At 39.6% G+C, this 26,820-nt stretch overlaps 1 protein-coding gene across 1 annotated transcript in view; it reads right to left on the bottom strand.

Annotated features, from left to right (window-relative positions):
* megf6b (multiple EGF-like-domains 6b) overlaps positions 1-23,734 on the bottom strand; it is a 63,796-nt gene extending 40,062 nt beyond the window's left edge. The window contains exons 1-4 of the mRNA XM_030133920.1: positions 23,397-23,734; positions 21,730-21,864; positions 20,490-20,599; positions 13,665-13,769 (exon numbers count right to left, since the gene is read on the bottom strand). Of these exons, the coding sequence (XP_029989780.1) occupies positions 13,665-13,769; positions 20,490-20,599; positions 21,730-21,864; positions 23,397-23,488 (442 nt within the window). The 5' untranslated portion in view covers positions 23,489-23,734. The remainder of the gene's footprint in view (positions 1-13,664; positions 13,770-20,489; positions 20,600-21,729; positions 21,865-23,396) is intronic.
* Positions 23,735-26,820: the final 3,086 nt, after the last annotated feature.

Genomic DNA, 26,820 nt, shown 5'->3' on the forward strand with positions numbered 1-26,820 from the left:
GTGAAGCCCTGTAATTGTGGCCATCATGGCAGCTGACTTGTTAAGTGGTACCATTTAGATGTAGTGTGGCTTTACTGGAACCAGAGAAGTTAAAAAATGTCCCTTTTAATAACAAAGGACTAACCACACAAAGCCCACTATGATGTACATCCACTGATGTTTAAGACATCTCTACCACCATGCAAAAACCTCTAATGTTTCCATGAGGTCATTAACAATCTGTTTCAAGTTTGGCGACTAGAGTAAAAGGTCCTAACATGGACATAAAAGCATCTATGAGCACTGGAAGATGTTCTAATTTGGCTATTCTTAAAGTTTAAAGATAACAGCCACTACCCAGCACAAATACGGTAGTAAAAAAAGTAAAAATTTAACCAAATTACTAAACATTCATGCCCTTCAAGCAAAAACAGGATGCTAGGTTTTAATTCACCAATATGTGGACCTTGGTCCAGTTGTATAAGTTATCACTTCATTAAGATGGTGCAAAAGAGAATTAGCCTTGGCTGATGTGTGTCTTAATGTACCAGGGTCAGTGCTTCGTCCCTTTTCCATGGAGGTACATTTCTCATGTGAAAATGCAGAAGAAGACGACCTAATTCTCTGCTTATCTGCACATTCAAACAGGAGCATTTTGTTTTCATACAACTCTTCTTCCTGAGGCATGTGTTGACAAGAAGTCACAGCAGCTGAGAGAACAGTGATGTGGTGTCTGACTCAGGGGTAAGAGTATCAATGAAGCAGCTCAGTAGTCTCCGCATTAACCTCAGCCAGCTTATTAGCCAGACCACTGATCTCCAAGTTTTAATATTTATGCATGTTTGATCACAAGGGATTTATGGGCAACATCAAAGACACTGAAATCCAGTGTTTAAGTTTGTTTTATGACTGTTCTGCTCCACTGAGACCTAAAGTCCTATAATCCCTGTTCTGATGACCCGTTTCACATCACAAGGTAAAATTTGTGTGTGTATACGTGTGCAAGTATTTGAGTGTGTTAGGGCAGCTATGCGCTCATGTACTATCAGTTTTTCATTACAGCACACTTCAAGCGCCTCTGACTCTTAAAAGCTTCAGTTTTTAGTTAAAGCAGCGTGGGATGACTTACCCCTCCACCAAAGACACAGGCAGCTCAAATCACCTAATTAAGAGGGTCACAAGACTGTTCCAGCAGTGGTCACAGACCTCAGGCTGTAATTGCTGTTGTAGGGCAGGTAGAGACAATCCCATACTTCTCTCACACCACTGTTTAGGCTGTGATCATATGATGGAGAGATAAATCTAAGAAGAGAGCTGTCCTTTCAAACGCCAAACGCTAGAGGTGTAACTTCTGTCCCCTGCTTTTATTATCGGTAAAAGTTACAGACTATAACTCAGAAAAGGAGGCCAGCTGTGTTCACGTGCACATGTCTCCAGAATAACATTTTATGATCTACAGAGATGAACAAGAGGAAAAAATACCTCATGGACCTTGAAGGTTTGCCCTGTGACCCTTTGCGTGTGCTGAATATGTGCTCTACCTGTTAGGACTCGTCTTTTCCAACCCTGACCCAGGGGCTTTGACTACCTGGGACAAAACATGGAGGCTAGCAGGAATCCAAAAATTACTTGTTGTGGTTTCCAACGCGTCTCCCTCACGCTCGCTTATGTGAGATATGCAGCAGTGGTATGTGCAGGAAAGGAAAGATGCTCAGAGACATTTCCCTGAAGGGCAAAAGTTGATAGATGCATGACAGAGTGTCACGCTCAAGGTGCAAAGGGGGAATAAACACTGAGGCTCTGATTATTGCCTCAAATGTTCACGTGTGACATGACATGGTTTACAGTTGTTAGAAGTTGAAAGGAACAGCAGTAGAATACATAAACCCCCAAGGTATATCTCATTCAGTGGCAACGTGCTCCACTCATATAGCTGAGGTGAAAAGAGCAGCTCAAGATAGTTTCCTCATCTTGAAATAAGGCTCTCCCAGCCTCTTTGTATTGTCACTCTGAATGACAGGTAGGAAAATTAGCTTTTTCCCCGTTGCCTCTCAGTTAATAATTCAGCCATTAAAGTGTAATCAGAAACTATAAATATTAAGTGTGCCAACAGCTAAAACTTTAACGTCTGACCACTGAATACATTCCTTGCGAAATACAAACAGACCATTTGTTGCTCCATGCAGAGCACAGTGGCTCATTCATCAATGACTGATGAGGGACAAATTAAGGGAAAAACCGACATAAAGTGTCCTAATTAGGTGGTGGACCCCCCCCATGTGCCTCCAGGACAGCTTTAATGTGTCTTGTTTGTACAAGTCTCTGAGCCTTGAAGGATTGACTGTCCTTCTAAAAGGTATTCCCTCATTGGGTGTTTTGTGATGGCGGTCCAAAAACTACCATGGATGTTTAGTTGGTTTAAAGACTGAGGGAATGATCTTTTTCATTCCTCCTCTGCTGTAAAGAGGGGGGCAGTGACATCGTCGCCTCCCATCAGGTTTATGCTTTAATATGTCATCCACATGTGTGTACTGCAGCTACTTGGTATCATTTTATTAATATAAGTAAACACATCTGCCTTCATAGCCTGACATGGTGAGCCTTTGGAATAATTTACATGATTTAATGTTTGTATATCGGCTAAAATTTACTTAGGGGGTCAAATGAGTGGCCATTTTTATCAAAAAAAAAAAAAAAAGTTGTAAGAAATACATTGAACTGTGTTGAAATAATGCTAATACATTTGTGCACAGACTACTGATATTATTTGACATTGGAAACTACATTGTCAGAAATATTGGATTTTGAATAGCACGTGTATGTGAAAACTTTTGCTGGTGGACGGACGTGACATTACCCATGATGATCTGGTCAGTACCAGTACTTTATTAGTAATAAACTTATATACTTACTATTGCTAATTCTCCTCTTATTCATAAATGTTAGTATTGTGGATCTAAAACAATAACAGCTGACACAAAAACACAAAATGTGGCAGTGGATGGATGTGACATGGTTGTTACGGATCCCATCGTACTGATGCTCGGCAGCCATGTCACCGTTTCCACGAATGATCCCTGTGCAAAAACTAGGATCATAATTATTTATTGTATAGTTTATCATCATACTAAAGAGTGAATAACAATATAGAATTGTTATTTCTTTATAAAAATGCTTATTATTAGAAAACTGTTGATATAAAAAGTGACGTGTGACATTTTTAATGTATTTATTCGCGTAACATAAACAGGATGGATCAGCACCATACTCCATATTGCAACCTGTAAAAATAAAACATGTGATATGTAGTATATAATCTTGTAAGAAAAATTGGGGAATCTAAAAGAATAGAATATTTGTTTTTCAGGTAAATTCAGTTAAAATATAACTTGGCCAATTGTGACATGAAAATATAGCATTAATTGTGATGAAATTGGACATTTTTGACCTGAAAACATAGTTCATATGACAATCAACATGTTGCAGTGTAACTGAAATCCTGTAAATTTGCATAACTTGCATTTAACAACCCAAAGTTCCTTTGGGGATTCACTTATATTGATTTCTTATGCACAAAGACATAAATAAGACCTCTAAGCAAATTTTAGTCGATATGCTAATTGTTCAGGCGGAGTCAGTAATGGGAACTCAAGACACCCAAGTCACTGACGTCGCTGAGATAAAGAAATAGAGTCTTGAGACAGTAATGAGATTCAAATGATGCCTGCATTCTAAATCTGACCATGACATACGAAAGACAAATGACCCCGTCTCATTACATTTCTTTCAGATTAGCATCTACTGCTCACACTTCATGAAGCGTAAGTAAAAGCACTAGTACACTGGCTGTGCACTGAATGTGAAAACTCTGCAGTGAACATATCCCAAGGGTAAGTTGCTTCCATATGAAGATAAAACACAACAGAGGAACTAATGATCAAGGTGAAGGGAAAACGGAGATTAAAAGTCAAGAGTTAAGTAACACACACACACACACACACACACACGAATATCAGTCTGGCAAGAGAGAACAAAGGTAGTACAAGGAGATTTTATAAATGTGACAAAGATATGGTTTTGGTAAAGAGGAGAGTAGAAGAATCAGAGCTCCAATGGTCCAAACTGATTATTCTTGTAATTGTATTTTGCAAACTCTTGTCACTTGTGATTTACACAGACCTGATGCCCTCACCCCCAGCATGACCAACAGTGACCTTTCATAAGGAATGCTGTAAAGAACCTAATGAGACAGGGTGGGAGCACAATTACGGGAGATTAGGGTGCTGTGTAGGATGCAATAGCAGGTAGATGGGCAAGGGTGCACCCCACCCTCTGACTCACAGCTCTCCCTCTCATTACAGATGCCTTTCCTGACTTCAGAGGCTCAGGGCCGTTCTTATACATAGTTAAACTTAAATATCTGTGAGAATTTAAAAATGGAAGGGAACAACAACAAAAAAAATCCCTTACTTTTTGTGCAATTCTAGGTTTTTTTTCCCACAAAATGGTTATAAGTTTTTAAAAATGACTTAATTATTTTATAGACATTTCATTCATTGTGATAATTTGCTCCTTTTCTTTGTGTATCATCAACTATGAATGCTTGACGGTTTTAAATCTAACTAAAAACTATAATTTCAACAAAAATTCCTGGTGCCAGTGTGTCTTAATCAAATAATCAAAGGGTAACTGACAGATAACTCAATACTAAAATAATAATTACTTTCAGCTCTGAGACACCATGGCTTTTACACAGTTTAATGTTTAGAAAAGCAGTGAAGGGGAAGTCTGAATGGTGCACAGAAATTACAAGGGTGTTAAAGATTCAGGGGGTTCAAGCCAAAAGGTGGAGAATGTGTGAGAAAATATTTGGTAACGAGCTGCAGCGTCTCCATCTCTGTGGCCACCTCATTTCAGCTGCTCTGAGGTCACGCCATGTTGGCTGCTAACAATACTGAAAGAACAGGATTAAACCTTCCAATGGCAAAAACAGAAAACATGTCAGCAACAGTACGAATGGGCGAGTTGAAGGGAAATTTATGACTAATGAATGACATTATGCCATTTTAAAAGAACATCAATACTTGTAAAAAAGCAAGATTTTGTCAACTTGAACCTGTTCACATTCTTGGTCTCGGTGTCATATTTGTGTCAAGGTTAAGGCCTGATCTCTCCATAAGTACAAAAGCAGACTTTAACCTGTTCACAGCCATTTTAGCGGCAGCCTGTTAAACCCATTAGAGGGGAAAAGGGAAACCCTAACAATGATTTAGACTCCTTGTGATCTTCTTAGACATTTACTATCCCATTATCAGCCATTTGACTTTTACAACTTTTTCTCTCCCACTTAGAAATTACTCTGAAAGCATAGCAGCCGCATTTTTTGAGCAGATAAAACAAATGTGGTGATCATTATACAAGGGTTATATAACCAAACACCCTGATGGCCAACACCTTTTGACCTCTTAGAATTTGGAGACAACCATCATGATGACAAACTGCTGCAGCTGGGCATATCATCTTTACAATCTCATGGTTTAACAATCTGTCATGCTCACATTTAGTTCTGAGTGCCTGACCAAAAATGAAAGAGAAACATAATCAACCGTTAAAGTCTCTCAATCCTGACCGTTGTCCAACTTTAGACGTCCAGTGGCTGACGAAAATTTACAGTGTGATGTTACTTGGATTCATTTCGTTTGTGATTTGATGAAGTTGCCAGGAGTTAAACTGAATTTATAATGGTCACAGCTACCTTATAACCACATTGTTTTATTACAGTGCATCACATCAAATGAAAATCCAGGTACTAAACCTGCCAGTCTACAGTGCATTAATGCAAGTCACACAGTCTTGTGCTATGAAAACTTTATGCATGTTTGGGTCCATTTCCTCCTCTTTCTTCTTAAACATGTACCGACTTAAACCACTGACATAAACACATTTTATTCTTTCGTGGTTTAAGGCCTGATAAAATTATCGACCACACGTGCTAAATCATTGCTGAAGCCTGGAAGCTGTCCTACCTCCAGCTATGAAGACAGGAACATACATATGTCTTTCATTCTGGGGGTTTCAGGTTCATTGCTGATGTGCTTAGCTAACTCAGCATGGACATATCTACAATGTTTCTATAATTTTTTTTTTCTAAAACCATTCAACAGGACTCAGAATTCAGGCATTTATTTTTACAAGGGGGAGGGTCCCATAGCCAGCATACTGAAAGCACCACTCCTTTCATTCCTCTGGGGTCATGAACATGAAAGAGGTAAATATACAATATACCTAGAAATATGACTATACCATACAATTAGCAAAATCAAAAGTCTTTTTCTTACTAATTAAAAGACACAGACTTGTACCCTTTCCAGAGTAAGCACGACGTGTGAAATGGTTTTACCGTATGCTGAGGTGATGTCCTGTTTTACAACATAAGCCACTGTTTCAGCTAAACTGGGAGGATCCCATCTGTGTCACTGCTGCTTCCTCCTGTCACTGTCAGTCTCTAAATGACAGGATGAGCAACAGTGATTCTACCCTGATACCCCAAATTTTTTAACTGTGAGATACTGGGCAACATTCCTGCCGTTCATTACCAGTAAGTTGAGTCATACACATTCCAGATTGCTCTAAAAGCCACAAACTGGGTCCACATGCTGACATGACCTTCAACCTCGCTGCTCCATTGCAAACTAGAGCAACAGGAGAGGGCAAAACTCATCACTGTCACCTAAATCATTTTTACTGTGTACATGTTTACACTAGTATTACTATAATGATACTGAGCTTGATCTTCTTCTGTCTAGGCTAAGAAGACGTATCACCCTTTTAAGACAATAAAGCATAACAGTGATCAGAAATGGTGAAGTCCAGCAAAAACCATTAATTTCCAACCAACATGCCAGTACGTGTTTATAGGGATTTGACATCTGGGAGACATGAACCACCCACATTTTTGGTCACATTTGGCCTTAACATGCTACAGTTGCCACCACTAAGCAATGAACCCATCACACATGGCGAAAATACAAAAAAAAAAAAAAAACTTCATTAGTAGCAGAAAGCCATAATCATTATTTGTTTTTAACCCATTTTTCTATGTCTACAAGTCAGTGAGTAAAAAGAAGGGGTGCCAAAAGGCATGTTACAACAGGCTATTGGTCTGTTAGTCTCAAGACAGACTACTATTGAACTTAAAAATAACTGAAGACTAGAGCAACTGCAGCTGTACACACAATCTCATCCATGTCTTAAAGGGTCATATTTTGCTAAACCCACTTTTATTCATCTTTGGTACATTTAATTGTATATTTGGACCCTAATAGTTCAAAAAGTTGGAATTTGAACCCTCCAGGTGCTGCAAATATCTTTATATTCATTTTGGCAAAATCAAGTGGAATTTTACAACCCATTTTAATTCCTGCTTAATTTGTTACGTCTATAACTAGTTACGTCATGACATTTGCACATATAAGGTCAAGACTTCCAATGAACATTTTTGCGAGCACGCCATCATTGTTTGTCAGCAGGAGTGGTTGTAGTCCATACTGAAAATATGTCCAAACTTGGAGCTGATTACCTTAAATGTTCAGTTGTTGGTTGAACAGGACAGAGCAACACAGCCGACAACCTGGAAGGGGTGGGGCTTGAAGTGGCTCATTTGCATTAAAAGGGCCAACGCTCAAAACAACCTTTCAGGCGTCATTAGTCAGAAATAGGGTTGAAGATGGACCTGTGGAGTTTAATGAAGAATTCAGACCCAAGCATAGCATTTACAGTTTATGTAGACCACAGGGAAATGTTTTAAAATGCAGAATACCATTTTTTAAAAAAGCAAAATATCACTCCTTTAAGAAAAAACTTAAGCGCATACTTTCCAGGAATGAACATGTCCTTGGACTGTAACCTCCACATCCCTCTCACCTGGTTAAGTATCATTCAAAGCACAATATTTCTATTTACTTATTAACTTTGATTATCGGTTTATTAGAGCATATCAAACAAGTCCCTACAGGCCTTTGAGAAATAAAGGAAATACTACTCTACATTCAGCACGGACAACCCTGGAGTGTAACTCAACAAGTGTCCTTTAACAAGACAATGAACTCCCACAATAGCTCCAGGGTTGCTGTCCTGACCTTGCAACCATGTTAACAAGTATCCAGCTTGTTAATGCAGGCCCACAAAAGCACCAGAATAGCCGGCGAAGGATCAGTTAAGGACGAGAAACCACTTCACTACAAACACATAAAAGTACATTTGTGACTGCAACCTGCACATCTAATACAATTTGCATTAAGTGTCATCAAGATCCACATCCACACAGTGTGTTACTGTTTGTACAATGTAAACTTTCAACCACCACAGTAAGTATTCATTCAGGGTGGTATCAGTTATATTCCCACTACATCATCCTCTGACTTCAGAAGACAATTTCATAAGATGTTTTAATTATTGCTTTACATATTTTCTTCATGCAAATCTGATGTTCCAACTGGACAGAAAAGATCTCTGTGCATCAGGCAGCATATTACCTTCTGCATACTTATTCCATTAGCGACCCTCAACTTTATCTATACAAAGCACTTGAAAAATACCACAGCTGTATTGTGAATATTAACAGTATAAATCAGAACTTTAATTTACTCTACCATAATCTGGCTGGATCAATAGAAGTTGTAGTTCAGCAGGAACAACACTAAAATTTACTAGCCTGAAAGCTCCATAGTTCAACATGTCTGTGGCTAAGAATGCACCCTGAGAGGGTGCTTTGAAGTAAACATTACAAAATAATGATAATAGCCAGGATTAGATGGTCCTTCTTGAGTGATGTCTACAACAAGCTGGTCCTCCTGGCAACACTATGACCCCAAAACATGAGATTATGCTTCAGAATGAGATGCAATTACTGTAACAGAGAAAGGCCTCTTTCAATAAAGCACTGCATTGTTTGAAATCCTAACATAATCAACAACAAAAGCCTAATAAAAAAAAAAGAGCAACCTGTGGGAAAAGAACAGATGCAGTACATTCATATATCAGGTTACGCGAATTTAGACATTTTTCTTCTGTTAACAATTCAACATTGAGATCACCAGTGGGCTCTTCTGAAGTAATGCAGTCAATTTTATTTTTGTTTTTGGATAACTTTTTTATTTCTTTTAACATGACAGTTGAAGTAGCATTTAAAAATACTGAAAGATTTATGAACTAAGACAGTAAAGATATATGTTATGAGGAGTGGCCGTCTGTCTTTCTGTGTGTCTGACTGGCTGTTTGTCTGTGGCTTAACCCAGATGTCAGCTGCTATGAAGACATCTGCCCTGCCAGCGGTCTAAAAGCCCTGGAAGCTGCTGATCCCAGAGGACACCACTTGTCTACTGATGACAGAGTGGATACCACATACATCAAGCAACTAAATACCACTGTGTATAGAAAGGATGGTGTTATAAAGGACAAAATATGGAGAGGAAATAGACTCGTCACACATACAGTACTGTGCTAAAGTTTTATGCCACTAGTAGGTTTGTCATTTTAGCTAGAGTATTATGATATATTATAATATATATATGCATTTCTCAGTCACTATAAGCAGACACACCTGAAATGTAGAACAGCCTTAAAAACAGGAATTTAGAATTTCTGAAAAAACTGAAGTGTCCAGTATTTAGTGTGATCTCCCTCTGTACTTAACATGTATTGAATTCTTCTATACAAACATGAGATTCACTAAACTAATCTTCTGGTGTTTTGCGCTAGTTTTCATTCAACACATGTCCAATTCTTCTGACTGCTTTGGCTACTTTTTGTCATCACACAGATCACACTAAATACTGACTGTTTTAAATGCTGTGCATAAAATTTCACACCATTTCCTAGTAGTATTTCAATAAAGAGACTAAGAAATAGGTATTATGTTCTGTACAACCATACAGAGTCCTACCTATGTTACCTGTACAACATAAGTAAGACTACTGCATGGTACTGTATATAATCCACTTGATATAATTATATAAGAAGATACAATTTTAAATAGTGTTTCATACCAGAAATTGATAAGCCATTTGAACACATTTTTTAAAATGCATACACTGCACACATGAGCCTGAAACTTCACAGATATATATTTTTCCCCATGAAAACATGTCTCTTCATACAAATCTGTTTGCATTTATTGATAAACTTGTAAGTGTGTGCAGCTGGTTACATTTGTTATTCATTATATGCGTGTACTGTGATAAAATGTAAAAACTAAAATACAAAAGACTTTGCCACTTTGCATGTGCACAAGAATAAAGTTAAAATAAATCCACATAATATATACATATTTATTCAGGTTGTGATGTATGCATTTTTAAATTGCATTTTTAAGTACTTAAAATTGCACATGAATCATTGTAACAATGAAGTCTTGCATAAACCAATCCAAATCACTAACATTCATTATACTGTAGGGTGTAGGTCTGTCTTTTTAAAAGGATAATGCTCTACACGGGGCATATGGCACATAATCAATTAGTTTTCAGTCACGTCATATCATGCAACTGATAAATGAGGTAATCCATCAGATCGTGTAAGTTTTCATGGCTTGAAAGGTATGAAGCTGTCACCCATTTAAATAAATCAAAGTTACTGAAATAACTAAAATAGTATCCAGACATAAGTTCTCACTTTACTGACAGATGATGCCATTTCAAAGTTACACACACACACACAAAAAAAATGCAATTATTGTCTTTTATATCACAGAGACACACTGCTACTAAAAAGCAAAAACAGATGACAGCTTCAGACAACTATTGAGAGCAGAGGACTAATTGGCCCCTTTAAAATACATAAACACACCCAATTACATACACAAACATAGACAAACCACATCAAAAGGGCTTCAAGGGGATATCACCACATCCGACTGCATAGGAATGCTCACACTGCTCAAAGTCATCTAAAGTGATTCAATGATGAGTGAATCTTTAAGTAAAGCACGGCCCCATGCATTTAACCGCAGCCACATCTTCCACTGTGGCTTCAGTGTTTTGGGTAAACATGTCACGAAAGAACAAGCCATGACAGACAGTTGTATGAAGCATGTGGACCGCAGCAGTAACCAAATCGTAACAGCAGCTCATTTGAGCAGTGCGCTCTTCATCTCCTCAACCACCACAGTTATTTATTCAGAACTAAAGAATGTGACAGAATTACAACAAAGTGGTGTGTGTCTGACCATTATAGTGTGTTCTTCATAATGGCTAAACTATATGTCAGTGCCATCATCCAACAAAACAGTCATTCATTGGTAGTGATGTTATTAGTCTTTCTATAATGAGCCATCCCCTTTGCCCTCAGTGTCCTAAGGATAGCATAGCAAAGAGGTCTCTGACGTGACCTGGATTTGGCATATGCAGACCAGGACCACAAAAAAAGACAGCTGTGAGTGTAGTAGCGTCTGCGTCTACAACTCCCATCATCCAAAGTACTGCTGCCCCTGTTAGACAGAGTCACGAGCAGCCCCTCACCCTTCGTTCAGTATCCCATTCAGTGCCAATCACAGTGCAATATAACTGCCAAAGTGTTTACGGATTGATAGCCTTCAATAGAGGGAGGATCTGGGTGTGGTGGTTTCTCTGCATAGCTCTCTCCTAGCAAGGGCCCCTAGGTGCCCATTGATGACAAGTATCATTCAGAATACAAAACAATGCTGGTGGATCACAATGTGGGAAAGAAATTGGGGGTAGATAATGTCTGCACTGATATCAAACACTACAACTAGAACGCCAGATGGGAACCACACTGAGAACTATGGTGATGAGATGCTAAGAGGCCTAGAAAAAAAAACACCAAAGATATAAAGGAAAAGATGAACAATGTCTGCTCACTAAATATCAAGTCCCTTTGAGTAGATTGGTTGCAGGCTGTTCACACAAGTAAGAGAAGCATAAAGGAGATGGACATACAGGACACAACTATGCTGTGAGTATGTGTGATTTTGCAGTCACATCCATGCATGCAAAACAAATCATGTTGCAATTATTTCGTCAAATACTGTATTTCACAAAAAAACAAACAAAACAAAAAAAAACAATATCAATAAATGTTTTGTGATTTTGCTAGAGTCTGTACCAGACAACCATTATTATTTGTTGGCCAAGGGATATCTGAAATATCAAAATGTTTCATTTATCATGGCAAGTTCTTTTGACTTCCTCTTTTTCAAAATTTTATTTTAAATAATTGCTCCGAACTAATGTTGATATTGTCTGCTCTTACACACCTTGGAGGTCAACAGGTGGTACAACAGAGTGTAATGAATAATGGAAGTCCATCAGATTTCTACATCACCCAAAATTAACATTATATTAAACATTTAAAAATAAGAATGCAAACTACATTAGTCCAATGTAGTCACAGATAAGGTAAAACAGGTCAAGTCTGACTGCACTGTATATTTCATACATGTCTGGCCCCTCAAAAACAGTTCAGATTTATACAGGTCATTTACACATACTTAATCTTCTGTTTAAAATGCACAAGTAGATCCGCGTTAAGCTTACGTGTTCAGGTTGTGCATGATATCTACTGAGCAAACATATTAATAGACAGCTTCAATCTTCTCAGGAACTCCATTAAAGACATGGGGTCTAATATAATATCAGTGCCCGATGACCTTACAGTGTGCTCAACAGCACCTCACTGGGCATGTGTCTCTATAGATCCTCTATCCTAACGATTATGGCTTTCATTCAAGCATTAAAGTAATTGAAAGTGACCCAGGTCAGCTTAACAACCACACAGAGCTGTGATCATATAAGGGGCTGTCAGTGCAGGATTTCCAAAAGCTGGATCATGAGTTCTGTAATAAGCCAAACAGGAAGTGAATGTATAGTGTGAGAGCTGTCATGAAGCTATAGTTTCTGAGTGAGACACCTCTTGAGAAAAATTATGTGCAAATGGAGTGTGCACTGGTGTGAGTGAAATCCTGAACACACAAGCAAAGTCAGGTCATGGCAACAAGAGGATTGTCATTTTCAGCTTTCAATGCAGTTTGGGTTTAACTTAAGCAACATAGCCTGTCTAGCAGGTCATTTTGAATGGGATATTTCATGGACAATTCTGGTAAAAAGTTGACACTAAGAGGAATTTCCTGTCGTGTGGTGTTATCTGAAAAACAACAGAATCCTCCACTGTTTTACTTCAACATCTCAAATTCAACAATGGAGTTGCTGATAAAATACTTGGGCTGCAAGTAAAGAGGCCAACTGCTGATGTGAAGAGATTCCCCTTCACTTGTAGAGAAAGGCAATCACTCGAAAAGAGTTCAGTAGGGAGTTTTGGAGCGCTGACAAAAGTGGATCAGAAGTTTAAGGTCTAAGAAAAAAAAGGGCCAAAGAAGGTGTTTTGAATCAAATGACAAGCTCATATCAATTTCAATCAGTTCATGTTGAGACCAGGTTTTCATTTTTTGTACTTTCATTGTACTATTTTCAAAAGAACTTAATGTATAATCTGATGATGGTGGAGAATGAACATGGGGGGAAAAAGCTAAAAATAACTTCAAGCATCGTGGATATAAGGATGAGAATTAAAAAAAAGCACAAAAGAAAGAACAGAGAAATGTAAAGCAGAACGCACAGCGAAAATTCAAACGATATGTGAAAGCAGTGCATTAAGAGGATATCTCTACTCACCATACTGGCAGCTTGGCCCATTGAACCCTGCAGGACAGTCACAGAGCTGGGTGGATCCCTCCCGACACTGTCCTCCATTGAAGCATACACCGTAGCTGCATACAGCTGCATGCACACAGGCAGGTGGAGAAGAAGAAAAAAAAAAAAAAAAATCAGGTGAGCGAAGCACAAACACCTGGCTGTGTCATGAGTTTTCAACATCTGCTGTTTCAAACCCTGACCTCTTTCTATCAAAGCCTTATCATCAGCCTGTTAACTCCTGTCTAAAGAGGAACCTCGACTCGTCTCCATTCACACTAACCAATGTAAGAGGAATCTACCACTTGGCTCTGGCTGAGCAGAGAAGTTGGCTTTTCACCAAATAACCACATAATCAGAGTTACAACGCTTCAGACGATACCTGAGAAAAACCTTTATTACCTCCGCCAAGCAGGTTATGTTTTTGCCGGTGTTGGTTTGTCCGTCTGTCTGTCTGTCCGTGTGCAAGATAACTCAAAAAGTTATGGACGGATTTGGATGAAAATTTCAGGAAATGTTGATACTGGTATAAGGAACAAATGATTACATTTTGGTGGTGAGCGGAGGTTTGGCGGAGGTTTGGGCTCTCTGAGTGCTTTTCTAGTTCTTTAAGTGAACTTCAGATTATTGTCACAACCAGTGGTCTTGCGTCTCAGTGAGTCATGGAGTAACATTAAAGCCAGGGGGTGAGGAGCAAGGCTCATCTATCTCCTGAAGTCACTGGCCCCGTGTCCATAAATCCCCAGAAGTTCAAGTGCTTTTGCTCGTTATGACATGAAATTCAAAGAACCCAGGGCATATACACTGAAAACTACAAGGTATCTTAAAGCATATGAATCAATAGTACTCGCATTAATCATGACAGCCCATCATCTAAAAGCATGTGTGCGTGCACGGTGCAGCACAGCATAGCAGCTGCAGTCTGCAAGTCTATATGCTTATCTGATGTGTGTTGGGTGTAATACACTGTGAGGTAAGACACAGCTGTTTAAGCCAGGCCTGTTGTTTGCACTCTTATGAGCAGAGAACAGTGCTCAGTGACGACAGGTTCAGAGGATTGATGTCTATCATTGCTCTTCATGGATGGCAACATGTGGACACTGGTAGTGAAAAAGAAGTCCATATAGTGAGAAAAGGATTAAAAAAAAAAAAAAAAAAAGTCAGTTTAACTAACCGCCATCTGCCAAATATGCATTGTTTTCCCATCAGAGCCAATCAGAGGCAGTAGGACTAATCATCACACAAGCGCAAGACCTTCTGATATCATTTATTGGACATAATGGTCAATGTGATGCTCTAACAGAAACATCTGCATAATTTGAACTTATTCAACACATATTTGCATGAAATAGTTAACATATTTAAGTGATTGTAAATGATTGTAAACTGACGTTCTTTGGGGTTAAGACTTCTGTTTGACAAAAAATGTAAATATGTTCATGTTACATTGTAAAGAGCTGCAATGGCCAAGTTGCAAAAAAATGCTGAAAAACAAATTCTAAAGATCCACATCAGATACTTTAGAGGCTCAAAATTTGCAGTGAAAATTAATAGTTGCTTAATTTTATGAAAATAACTGTATTGGGAAATAGTACTCTCAAGGCAAAGGAGATAAATATGAAGAAGTGGTTTCTCTTATAATCACAGATGAGCCAGCGTAATTTTCCCTACATCCTTCAGCAGATTCAGGGGCTCCTCAGAGACCAGCACTCAGCCTAAACATCCGCTTGTCATCTGGTGAAAGCCCCATCCTCAGCCACCTGCTTAACAGTTGGACCATCCACAGAGTATACAAGAAATAACCCACACATGCACACAGCCTCAAAAAGACATTAATAACATCTCCATTGCATAATGTAAAGACTTCCAGCAACCTTGAATATACTAATACACAACATCTAATATGGTCACGTCACTGTGCTAAACGGGTAATAGATCTATTGATGCACACACACTGAAGCCTGTGGAATATTCAAACAGAAGACTAGTTCACATTCACAATGCCATCCAGTTCCTTGAGATTAGATTAGATAGAACTTTGGACAGTGTTGCTTCAGAAGCTATAATACACTGTATCAATGTCAATATTCAGTTACATTACCATTTCTATGCGAGGAGATTTACATCTGGTGAAAAAGCAACAGGTGATGGATGAACTGAAAAAAACAACTCATTTTTGAGGATTAGTTGTAGTTTCAACTCGATTCAAATTCTTCAGGACAATAATATTGCCACCAGCTGTGAGAGATCAACTTAATGAGACATTCCTAAATTGTCCTGAAAAAGCTTTAAATTACCAAAAAAGCAGCGAAGTAAAAGGTCAGACATGTCTCAGAGTCACTTCAGTGTAACATGGGTAAGTGACAACAAGGGAATGTACATTCCCCTCTGAGATGTGAGACACACAGGATTGTTGGCAGCTAACCAGGGCATTTTTGGGCCGCCCCCATCCTGAGCCCCTTACGCTGCTTAATCTGCCCTGAAATAATTCCTTAATGTGGCATGCAGCGTGGCATAAAACTCACTCTCATCTGTCACTATGAATGCCTCCACTCCATAACAAAAACACCTTCTCTGTGAGGATTAGCGACGTCTACAGAAAGAAGAGACAGAGAGAGCAGGGGTCGGCAACTCGCAACAGGACACTGGAAACCAATGAGCAGGTGTCACACTTACAGCTTCTGAAGGGGATGCCCGCGTCAAAACTGAGGCGGTCCTGTGTTTGTTTAGACTCCGTTGATCTGTTTAACCCCCAGAGTGTGTCCCAGAGGGAGACCACATAGAGGGCAATTCACAGACACAAAGGCCTGAGTTCAGGGCTCTGTTTGGTGCCGTAATTGCTACGCACAGAGCCTCGCGCTGTAGTTTGAGGTAGCAAATCACTTTTTCAACACAGAAGAACATGTCATTTCAAAGAATTCTTGTGGAAAAGAGGGCCAGCTATGGTAAATAACCTTTGACATATTTCCTTTAAAGACTTTGAATACCTTTGAGTTAGACAATTTGACAAAGCAGCCATGACAATGTTTAGAGAAACCCTTCTACAGTTAGTTTTCTGTGCCCTGTCATAATCTGCACACTTTTCTATCTATCTATATCTATCTATCTATACATTTTTTTTTTCTCAGAAATGCACATTAATCCTTATTTTCAAAGAGGATGAATATTTTGAACAGGTTAGAGTACCTGCATTTTAAATTTAGCTAAAAATACTTATTACACTGGCATGTTTTTTTTTTTAGTTTTTTTTTTTATTATGCCAGTGTGTATAATTCTCAAGTCTCCATTGGTTAACTTCAGCCAATTTCTCTGCGTATGTCAGGGTCTGTGTCCATGTGTGTTCAGCTTTGTCCCCAATGTTAGTCCCCATGACCGCTGACACTGTTGCTGTGTTTCACAAAGACACACATGGACCACCCATGGTTAGACAGTTGAACATTTCCTCTATTACTGGGCCTATTTCACATGTCGCTACCTTCGCCAGCCTGGTCCACCGACAAAAGGGGGCCAGTTCCTATTCAGCAGTTAACGAGGACGACAAACTGGACGAACCATTGTCCTTGCCCCTCAGCCCCTGTCACAAAGCTTATTGTTGCCGTCATTCAACATAACTGCCCATTTCCACTCCCAGCTAACCCCTTCCATCCTCAGCCAGCCCGTGGCTACTTAGATACTAAAAGGTTTCACTCAATGATAGAGTGGTCCTCCAAACATTTAAGTGGCGGAAGTCGCCATCACAAAGTCAAGAGCTCTTCACTTTCAGGAGAACCAGAAAGTCATCAAGCCAATTTAAGTCTTGATGCAAAGTCACATTGAGTTTTTTTTTTTTTTTTAAATGCCACATTCTGGCTCTAAAAATCACCTGGCACCTTTTATAAGAAAAAAGTCACTGAAACCTTGACAAGATGATATAGTAAAAGTTAGAATATCTAAAAAAAAAGTCTCTATTTATCTTGGTAAGTCCAAGTCTTTGTCCCATGGTTCACTTCAGCCTCAGTTATTCTGGCAACGTATGCTGTTAAAGTTTTCTCAAAATACTTTGCTTCCCAAAAACAAATCAACCAACAACATCAAACTAACTGAAAGAACCCTTGCAAATGTAATGCTTTAAGGAAGGGGACCTGGTAAGAGAACTGCTTAAAAACTATTATCACTTTGACCCTATACTTTAATTATTCTTGGTGCAATTATGTTTCAGAAATCTAAAACCTCAACAAATCTCAGATATTCACAAACTGCTCTATGCATCTATTGTGTGAATGGAAAACTCATAGAGCTTCATAATTAGATGATAGTAGTCCAAAGGGGAAATACGGAAAACAAGAAGAAGGGGGATAAACTATTGGAATAAAACGTGAAAATAACCAGACGTTTGCTGCACTGTGGTGTATCCTTTTTCCAAATATGTGACTAATTATGCTAAACAAAAAAAAAAAAGATGTTGGCGAGCACAACAGTAATTACAATGCTGCCATCCAAGACATCGACATCTTTGCTCAACAATAGGTAAAAAAGACCAACAGCTACTCATCTTCCAGTCACTTCCCTGCCACTGTGTAAGCTACAACTTGATTAGACCCTTGGTTCCACTCAACTGCCTCACAATAACCACAGGTCATTAGACTAATTACCTTCGGCTGACATTTTATTGGGGAACACACACAGAGACAGAGGGAAGGAGAGCGAGAACAAGGAACAGAAAGAAACCTCAAAAGTGCCAGACACTAAATCACTATCTCAACACAAAGGATTCCCATTTTCTGCTTTTTGAGGGTTTTTAGTGGATTTGCTTGAGCTGTACATTTTACAAAGCAGATTTTTTCTTTTGGATGTTGTAGATGCTGCTGAAAACAGCTCTACAGGTTGCATTGTGCTGACTGAGGTACAGTACAGATAGTACATAGCAAACTGCACAGGAGTGGGAGAGGGAGGATTGTGGTGTGAGCTTCCTTTTATCCTGGTTCAATGGCTCAGAGAAAAGGGTGATTAGTTTGTCCCATCTCAAAGTGCTGCCACGTCTTTGGTTACAGAGATAAAAGCCCTGCCTTACGTCGAAGAGAGCTGCCATTGTCACGCAAAAAGAAGACCAAAACCCCCTGTCCGCTTAAGTGAGGGTAGACATTAGGCAGTCCTGAGGAATGTCTCTTTAAGACATTAGTTCTTGAGTGTTTTAAAACAAACCAGACTCGTTGAAGAGCAGACAGAGTAATTCTTCCTTGTATAATATAATACTGTAACTTTCTTCCTGGAAACAAAGAACTCTTTGAAGGGAGCACAGATGCCATAATAAGACACTGATGACAGGCACATCCAGCGGATCTTCTCCTGCTCCCCATCCCAGCCACTTCCCATTACAGGACTATCCCAGAGAGTAATGTGCCTGCTGTGCTCAGGGTGTGAGGACTGGGCATTAAGCACATGCTTAGGTTCCAGGCAGGGCACAGAGAGCAGAGAAGTGGGAACTTTCTTGTCATGACAGGGGACAAACTATTTACAGGAGGGCTGTGCCAAGGTCTGTCTATGGTATGCAGGCTATGCGATGTGGATCAGTCGCTGTAAAATCCCATCAAAGGAGGCTTCTTGGTCTCAGCGGTGTGAAGCTAAGCTTATCCACAAGGAGATGAGCTGCTGGCAGAGCCAGTGTGACCACCCCAACTACTTTTCCATAAATGGGCTCATGGATTTGGAAAAAAAGGAGGGGATATTCATATTTCATTTTTTAGGAATCTCCAAATTAAGAGCTCATGCAGATGGGTACTGTTTTTGAAGTCCATAAGAGTGTAATGTAACGAGTGAATGAGCCAAGATTTTCATGAGCAGCTACACCAGAAATGTGGTTTTTGGAGCGGTATGGCATAATGGTCATACTGTAACCAAACCCATCCCCATACTTTGATTCAACACTAGACAAGTCTGACCAAAATCATTGTCTTGGAATGGGTCAGAAATCAGTCTCATTTGTATGCATTTAAAATAGATACAACTGTTTTTGCTGGAGCCAAGCCAAGAGTGCAGTGACATGTGTCTTCACAAAGAGTGTTGGGGGAACTGGTTTTGGCGGAAGATTTGCAAATTGGAAAGTGAATCCTGGCATTAAAACGTGAAAATGCCAAATAAATACCACAAAGAACAAAGCAGACCTGCCTTGATGGAAGATCTAAATCTATGCCAAAACTTGTAATGTTCAGTCTGTAGTTTCTAAGAGGCTGTTGCTCCTGCTTCATAAAGACATGCAGACAGTGGAAGAGGAGTATAAAGAACTGAATAAGCCAGGCAGCCTTATTCCAAGAGAAAACTCCCACTGAATCAAATTATCAGTGCTAACTTAACATCAGGCCAGGTTCTTAAACTACAGGATTACTGCACATCTCATGTGTCATGACCTTAGCCAGAATTTAAACATCTCTCTGAGGCAGTAAAGTGACTTTTTTGCTACGTGCAGATAAAGATACTTCAACACAAATCCAATCGAAGAGCAAATGTCAACACTTAAGTTCTTTTGCCGCTTGAGAATTCTTTTTTCTCCCAGAATTCACTTCTAAACCTTTTGGACACAGACACTGCAGACATGGCACTGACTGATAACATCTGCTGAGGAGTCTGGATGGGCAAAGGACTTCTTCACCCCTTTGACCTTTGTCTTAAAACCTTTCATTCAGAGGTTTGTACCAAGGGAGAGGTGATATTTGAAGCAGCCTTCCTCCTGCTGAGTCAGTAAAAGACACACTCATTTAAATAAATATACTAACCTCTATTACACCCACTCCACTACACAGAAAAGTACACGAAAGGAATAAGGATACTCACGATATAGACATCCTGCCTCTCCATTTAGTTGGGACCATCCGGGGCAACACTTGTACACAGTCTGATAATCCTGTCTGTACACTTGTCTGTATGCTGTGTAGTACGCCGTCCTGTCAATATGAGAGGATTTCCAGTGAGTCCTCATGGAACAGTAGCTAAAATGTGTCTAAAAACAACACCACATTTAGCAAAATGATTGGCTAAACAGTTAACAACATTACAATGTAGTTATAAAGAGAAAAAAAAAGCACATTCATATATTTGTCTCCAGCTGTAAATTTTTAAATGTTGGTTATAAATGTTGATTGAGGAGGAACTGAAGGTTCCTCCTCAATCAACATTTAATGGGTAAAGCAAATTACTAAAAATAATGTGCAATATGCTAATGTATGGCAAGTGGTATGCACACAAACACACAAGGACATTCAGAATATGCAGGACTTGAGAATTTTTGTGTTTCATGTAGCTGGTTCTGAGTAGATTAGATAAAATAAACAAATTCTGCTCAAATGACTTCCACTCCTTTCACGCATGATTCAGAATATTGTTGTGCGAACATTTTCCCAGTACTTCCCAGCACTTTTTTAAAGTGTGAGACTGGCAGACTACTTCAGAGGACGTGGCTTATCCCTGTACTTTGGTACCCTCTCATTGCTCCACAGTCATTACACATTGTGGAAACATGTTTTGTTTACAACGAGTAATTGTGGCCTTGACTGCCTTCAAAGCAGCCTTTGACTTCGTAACAGGGTAAATAACACAGAGAAAGCGAGCGTGAGTGGCAGAGCAAGAAACTCCTGTAACTTATTCTGTGACAGGCTAAAATGTTAGCACAGAGACTACACCTTCAAAGAATGTTGGCTGCAGAGACGTCTGTAGGGTAAATTGCTGGTAACGCCAGTGAAGTGGGGTTACACCTTGCACTTAACTGTATGAGAGGCTCAATGTTGTGATTATAGCGCCAGAGCATGAGAGATAAAGAGGTAGAGCTCATCTTGTTTAATACTGTTTGTGGATGCCATTAAGTAAAGGATCATGTCCTCTCTGAACTTCTTGGTTGTATGACTCATGGACCCTTCACACAACCATTAATTAAGGCTTTAGTCTAGCCAGAGATTAATCAGCAAGGTGCTGAATACCGTGCAGGTGTGGATGGATGTGTTTGTTTAAGGATAGCTTTAACTACACAGAGGAAAGAGGGTTCATCAGGAGACAGACAACAAACGCATGCATTACTCACCTCCTCTCATATCCCATGCACCAGGACTGGCCCACACAGCCTTGCTTCCAGACTTTAACCATGCGTGTGAAGGCCTGCACACATGGCTGCCTTTGGGCAACCAGGGTCACCTCCCTCTCCATACACACATTGGGCCTAGAACAAAAACAGGGTTAAAAAAATACTCAGCATGTCAAAATGTTGTGCAGTGTTTGACAGATGTACAGATGGCAGCAGGGCGATTTACGAGCTGTCTGAGAAATTCTGCAGCAAAGATCGATGGACAAAACATGCAAAAGGTGTTGTTAGTTGTCAACAACATAGCACATGTAAGGGCATTACCTGTGCTGAGGTGTACTGTAAAGCTGCTTATGATGTCTGGCGTTGGTATTTTTAAGACTTAAGGGGAATTCCTCGTGCCTCAACTTTCTGAACAAGCTGCATAGTACAAGATGCTACCTGCAGTCCAAACTTAACTCAGTACTCATCTGAACTGTGTTAGCGGGAAGTTTTTAAGAATGGGATGTACAGTAAAGTGGCAGTGATTTCCTTTTTCATATCTTCCTCTTCCAAACGTAAAAAAAAAAAGAAAAGAAGAAAATCCAAACCGGACAGGATCAAAATGGTTTAGATGTGAGCCAGGTTTGCTGGGAAACAAAAGCATATGAAATGAAATCTCTGCAACCACTTACCAGTTTATATTTTCAAAATAAATTACTAAAACAAAAACATGCAACAATTTTCCAGACAGACGTGACATAAAACATTTACACTGAGAGTACTATAGATCATGAATCTTTTTCTTTTTTCTAAGTATGTCTGTGAGACTGTATAGCAGTAGTAAGAGGAGACAGTTAACGTGTTCACCCTAAGGTAAAAAGCCTTCAACTGTGACGTCTCATCCCCCCTTACACAAACTCTGTCTGGGTTAAAAGGCAGAGGTGCCACTGATGTCTTGACACCACTCAGTGTACTGCACAGGTGATTCTCAGCCAAAAAGTGCAACTTGATCTTTGAAACATTTAGTCCTTTGGTAATGATCCAGGGACAGACAGGAAGGCTCAGCATATGGAGATCAACAGGGATCTTCAGACAGCATCCAGCTGCTCATCTTATAAACAGCAGTAATCATGATCACCTCAAGCTGTACACATAACTGCATATGAAAGACCTTATTGTTAGACATACAAAAAAGGGCATTTACTTGCTAGCCCCTTATTTATTTTGTAGGATTTAAAATACTTGTCAAATGGACTTTTAATTTAAAGGCTTTTAACAAACAGCTTCTGGCAGAGGCAGGAATGCAGCAGAGATCATCCACACTGAGGGAGTATATAATCATGTAAATTACAGTGATACTCTGCAGGGAGGCCAATAAAGACCATGATGAAAGCACACAACAGTAAAGTGAACCTATCAGCATCTATTAGAGAGATCTGTTAACTTCCTAGAAGTAGTTTGATCACCTTAAAACAAGACAGAAAAACTTTAAAGTCTCCGTTTCAGAGTCAGTGTGAGTTTTTGGCACAAGTTTATGCATGTACAGGTGAGCAGTTTTCTCATGGTCCAGTTTCAACGCACTGCTGTAAAACATCTTAGGAGAAAATGAGCTGAACATTATCTCCAGTGAATATGTGGAGTAGATACAAGTAATTAAGAAGTTAAATGCAATGAACCAAGGTACTCACATATAAGACTGAAGACTGTTGGCGTTTCCATACCGAAGTGCGTAAGCTTCGTTAATAAATAGAAGAAAACATGAAAAAACAAAACTATCCATTTTTCTTCTTGGGTTATTTTAAAAATGTGAAGCACTTGCGCAGTCATTCATCAGTCTGAGAGTTTGACAATCAAAACCACTGATAAAATATTCAACCAAATAAAAAAAAAAAAAAATTAAAATCAGAGCGATCCACTTGGAAGAGCTTGAAAAGTGCGTCAAAGTTCTACCGCGAGAAAATGACCATCACTTTGCATAAATGACACCATTATGCTTGAGGTTGGAATCGATCGGAAGCCACAGGACAGTGCAGCTCACCCACCCACCCACGCTCCTCCGCTGCAGATGTTGGACTGAGCGGTGGAGGCTGAGTGCGCTCTGCCTCCCTCCATTGATTTGGTAATGATGGTTTGGGGGAGGATGAGCACAGAGGCTGCCGTTTATTATTCAGAGCTCAGCCTCTCAAACACACACCAGACACCCCGCAGTTGTCAAAGTTCACAGCCGAAGTGAGAATATTCTGTAGACTATAGTTACTGTACGTGTGCGTAAACATGTAAAATACCTGTGCGCACTGAAGACGCAAGACTCCATCCTTTACAGGGTGGGGAAGCAAAATTTACAATGAACATTTAGTTGTTTTTTCTCAGCAGGCACTACGTCAATTGTTTTGAAACCAAACATATATTGATGTCATAATCATACCTAACACTATTATCCATACCTTTTCAGAAACTTTTGCCCATATGAGTAATCAGGAAAGCAAACGTCAAAGAGTGTGTGATTTGCTGAATGCACTCGTCACACCAAAGGAGATTTCAAAAATAGTTGGAGTGTCCATAAAGACTGTTTAGAATGTGAAGAAGAGAATGACTATGAGCAAAACTTTTACGAAAAAGTCTGGACGATACTATTAAAGAAGAATGGGAAAAGTTGTCACCCGAATATTTGAGGAACACTTGCGCAAGTTTCAGGAAGCGTGTGAAGGCAGTTATTGAGAAAGAAGGAGGACACATAGAATAAAAACATTTTCTATTATGTCAATTTTCTTGTGGCAAATAAATTCTCTTGACTTTCAATAAACTAATTGGTCATACACTGTCTTTCAATCCCTGCCTCAAAATATTGTAAATTTTGCTTCCCCACCCTGTACTCCAAGACCTAGATGTAGACTATGGGAGATCAAAATATTCCCTGTAAGTGACAGTTAAGCATTCAAAACCTTTATTAAGTAAAACTATGGAAGTAGTATCAGAAAGCTGTACTTTATGCATGAAAACTTGTGGGTAAATGGACCCTGTCAGTGTATTTTGCTCTGTTTTAGATTCGTTTTACTGTGTAGTTCACATGTTACTGCTGTTTAAGGCTGAGCTCCTTTTGACAACTTCAATACAGTTTGTTGGATAGATTATTTTGCAGCAAAGCAGCATACTCTATAATCACATTTGTTGCAACACTGTGCAGTGAGAATCACAAAAACTCCACGTTTCATGAGCTCAAAATGAAAATACTCATGTTTTCAGCTTTTAAGGAGGGTTTATTTAGCTTAAGAAGTAGGATTTTTATTAACTCATACAGGAACACTTAGTGCTTTAGCTTTTTCCACAAAGAGTCGACACATGTGGGGATGTGTGGTTTTCACAGGAAAGAAAAAAAATATATATATAAAGTTAACTCTGAATATTAACTAAATCCATGAAATGTAATGGGGTGAATTACAATATTAACCTCAATCTAAAGCGGAAACATTCAGGAAAAGTTTAAGGACTTCATATTTGTATTTAAGCATTGCTCTGAATAAAAGTACTTAGCTGGACTGCAGTAAACACTTACAGCGGGTATGGCCATCTAGGAAAACTATCACCAGTGGAGCAATAGAGGATGTTTGGGATGGAGGCAGGGGCGCTTGTGGTGACTCTGCAGGGCAAACAGCTGATGGGGCGGTCAAAGGGTCAGTCTACCACAACTGACTACTGCTGCTCTCCAAACAAAGGCTTCATTGCATTCATGTGTGTTAATGACCCTAAGGAGTCCTGGGTCACCGCCGTCCCTGCCACATCTGAAGATCACCACAAATAACATGCTGTTTTAATTAGTCCACGAGCTTTTAGAAAGACATCAGAGCTTATAAAGACTCGTAATTGTAAAAAAGTAAAAGTGGTGAAACTGAGAAAGACATCAACACAACATAACGCCTTCAGTGTTTTTTTTTTTTGCATTTCTACGTGTATCATACGAAATCCTAATTAAAGTATTTATGTTTGTAGGAGCTCAGACCTGTTTAGATTGACCTAATTGAGGCCCCTGGGCAGACATCTGCTATTGGGCTCCTACGCTGACCCAAACTCACAGACTAAGTATAAGCTGTTCTCTGTCATTTTCAATATGGATCAAGTCCTGAGCACACAGATGTCTATCCATGACAGCGTCCAGTACAACTTCAAAGATGAAGTTCTTTAGGAATTATTACATGACTAAACAAATATGTATACATACACAAAATAAGCATATACGAACGAACTCTTAAAATTAGTCAAGAAAGGGTCACAAAAAAAGAAAGAAAGAAATTGCCCAACATGGCCTTTTAGTCACTGTGCTGATGCAAACTAACAAATACATTTGCAATTACCCAACATGTATTCAGCCTGCACTACACTGTTGTGCATAAAGTTGGAACATTTTTGTTTTTAGACACTTGTGGCACTGATTTCTCACATCATGAAGACACTAGCAAGACTCATCCTGGATCTGCTCTGACCCACAGTCAGACCAGACCTAGGCCCCCTTCAGTTGGCCTACCAGTCCTGTTTTAGAGTTTAGGATGCCATCATCCACCTGCTTAACTCTGTCTATGTTCACCTGGACCAGCCAGCGAGCACTGTGAGGGTCATATTTTTTCTACTTCTCCAGTGCATTCAATACCATCAGGCCGACCTTTCTGAGTGAGATGATGACAGTGATGCAGGTGGATGCCTCCCTTGTGTCCTGGATTGTGGATTACCTAACGAGAAGACCACAGTATGTGCTCCTGCAGAACTGTGCGTTGGACAGGGTAGTCAGCCACACCGGGGCACCACAAGGAACCCCCCTCTCGCCTTTCCTCTTCACCCTCCACCAAAGACTTCAGCTACTGTACTGAGACCTGTCACCTTCAGAGGTTTTCTGATGACCAGCAGTCGTTGGATGTATCAGTGGGGGTGTGGAGATGGAGCACTAGGCTGTTGTGGACTCCATCACCTGCTGTGGGTAGAACCATCTGCGGCTCAATGTGATGAAGACCAAGGAGCTGATTGTGGGCTTCAGGGGGTCCAAGACACCTGTGAACTCTTGTTTTCATCCACAGGGTCAATGTGAAAATAGTGGAAGATTACAAATACCTCAGAGTACACACT

Source organism: Sphaeramia orbicularis, chromosome 5, assembly GCF_902148855.1.
Source record: "Sphaeramia orbicularis chromosome 5, fSphaOr1.1, whole genome shotgun sequence".
Taxonomy (NCBI): Eukaryota; Metazoa; Chordata; class Actinopteri; order Kurtiformes; family Apogonidae; genus Sphaeramia; species Sphaeramia orbicularis.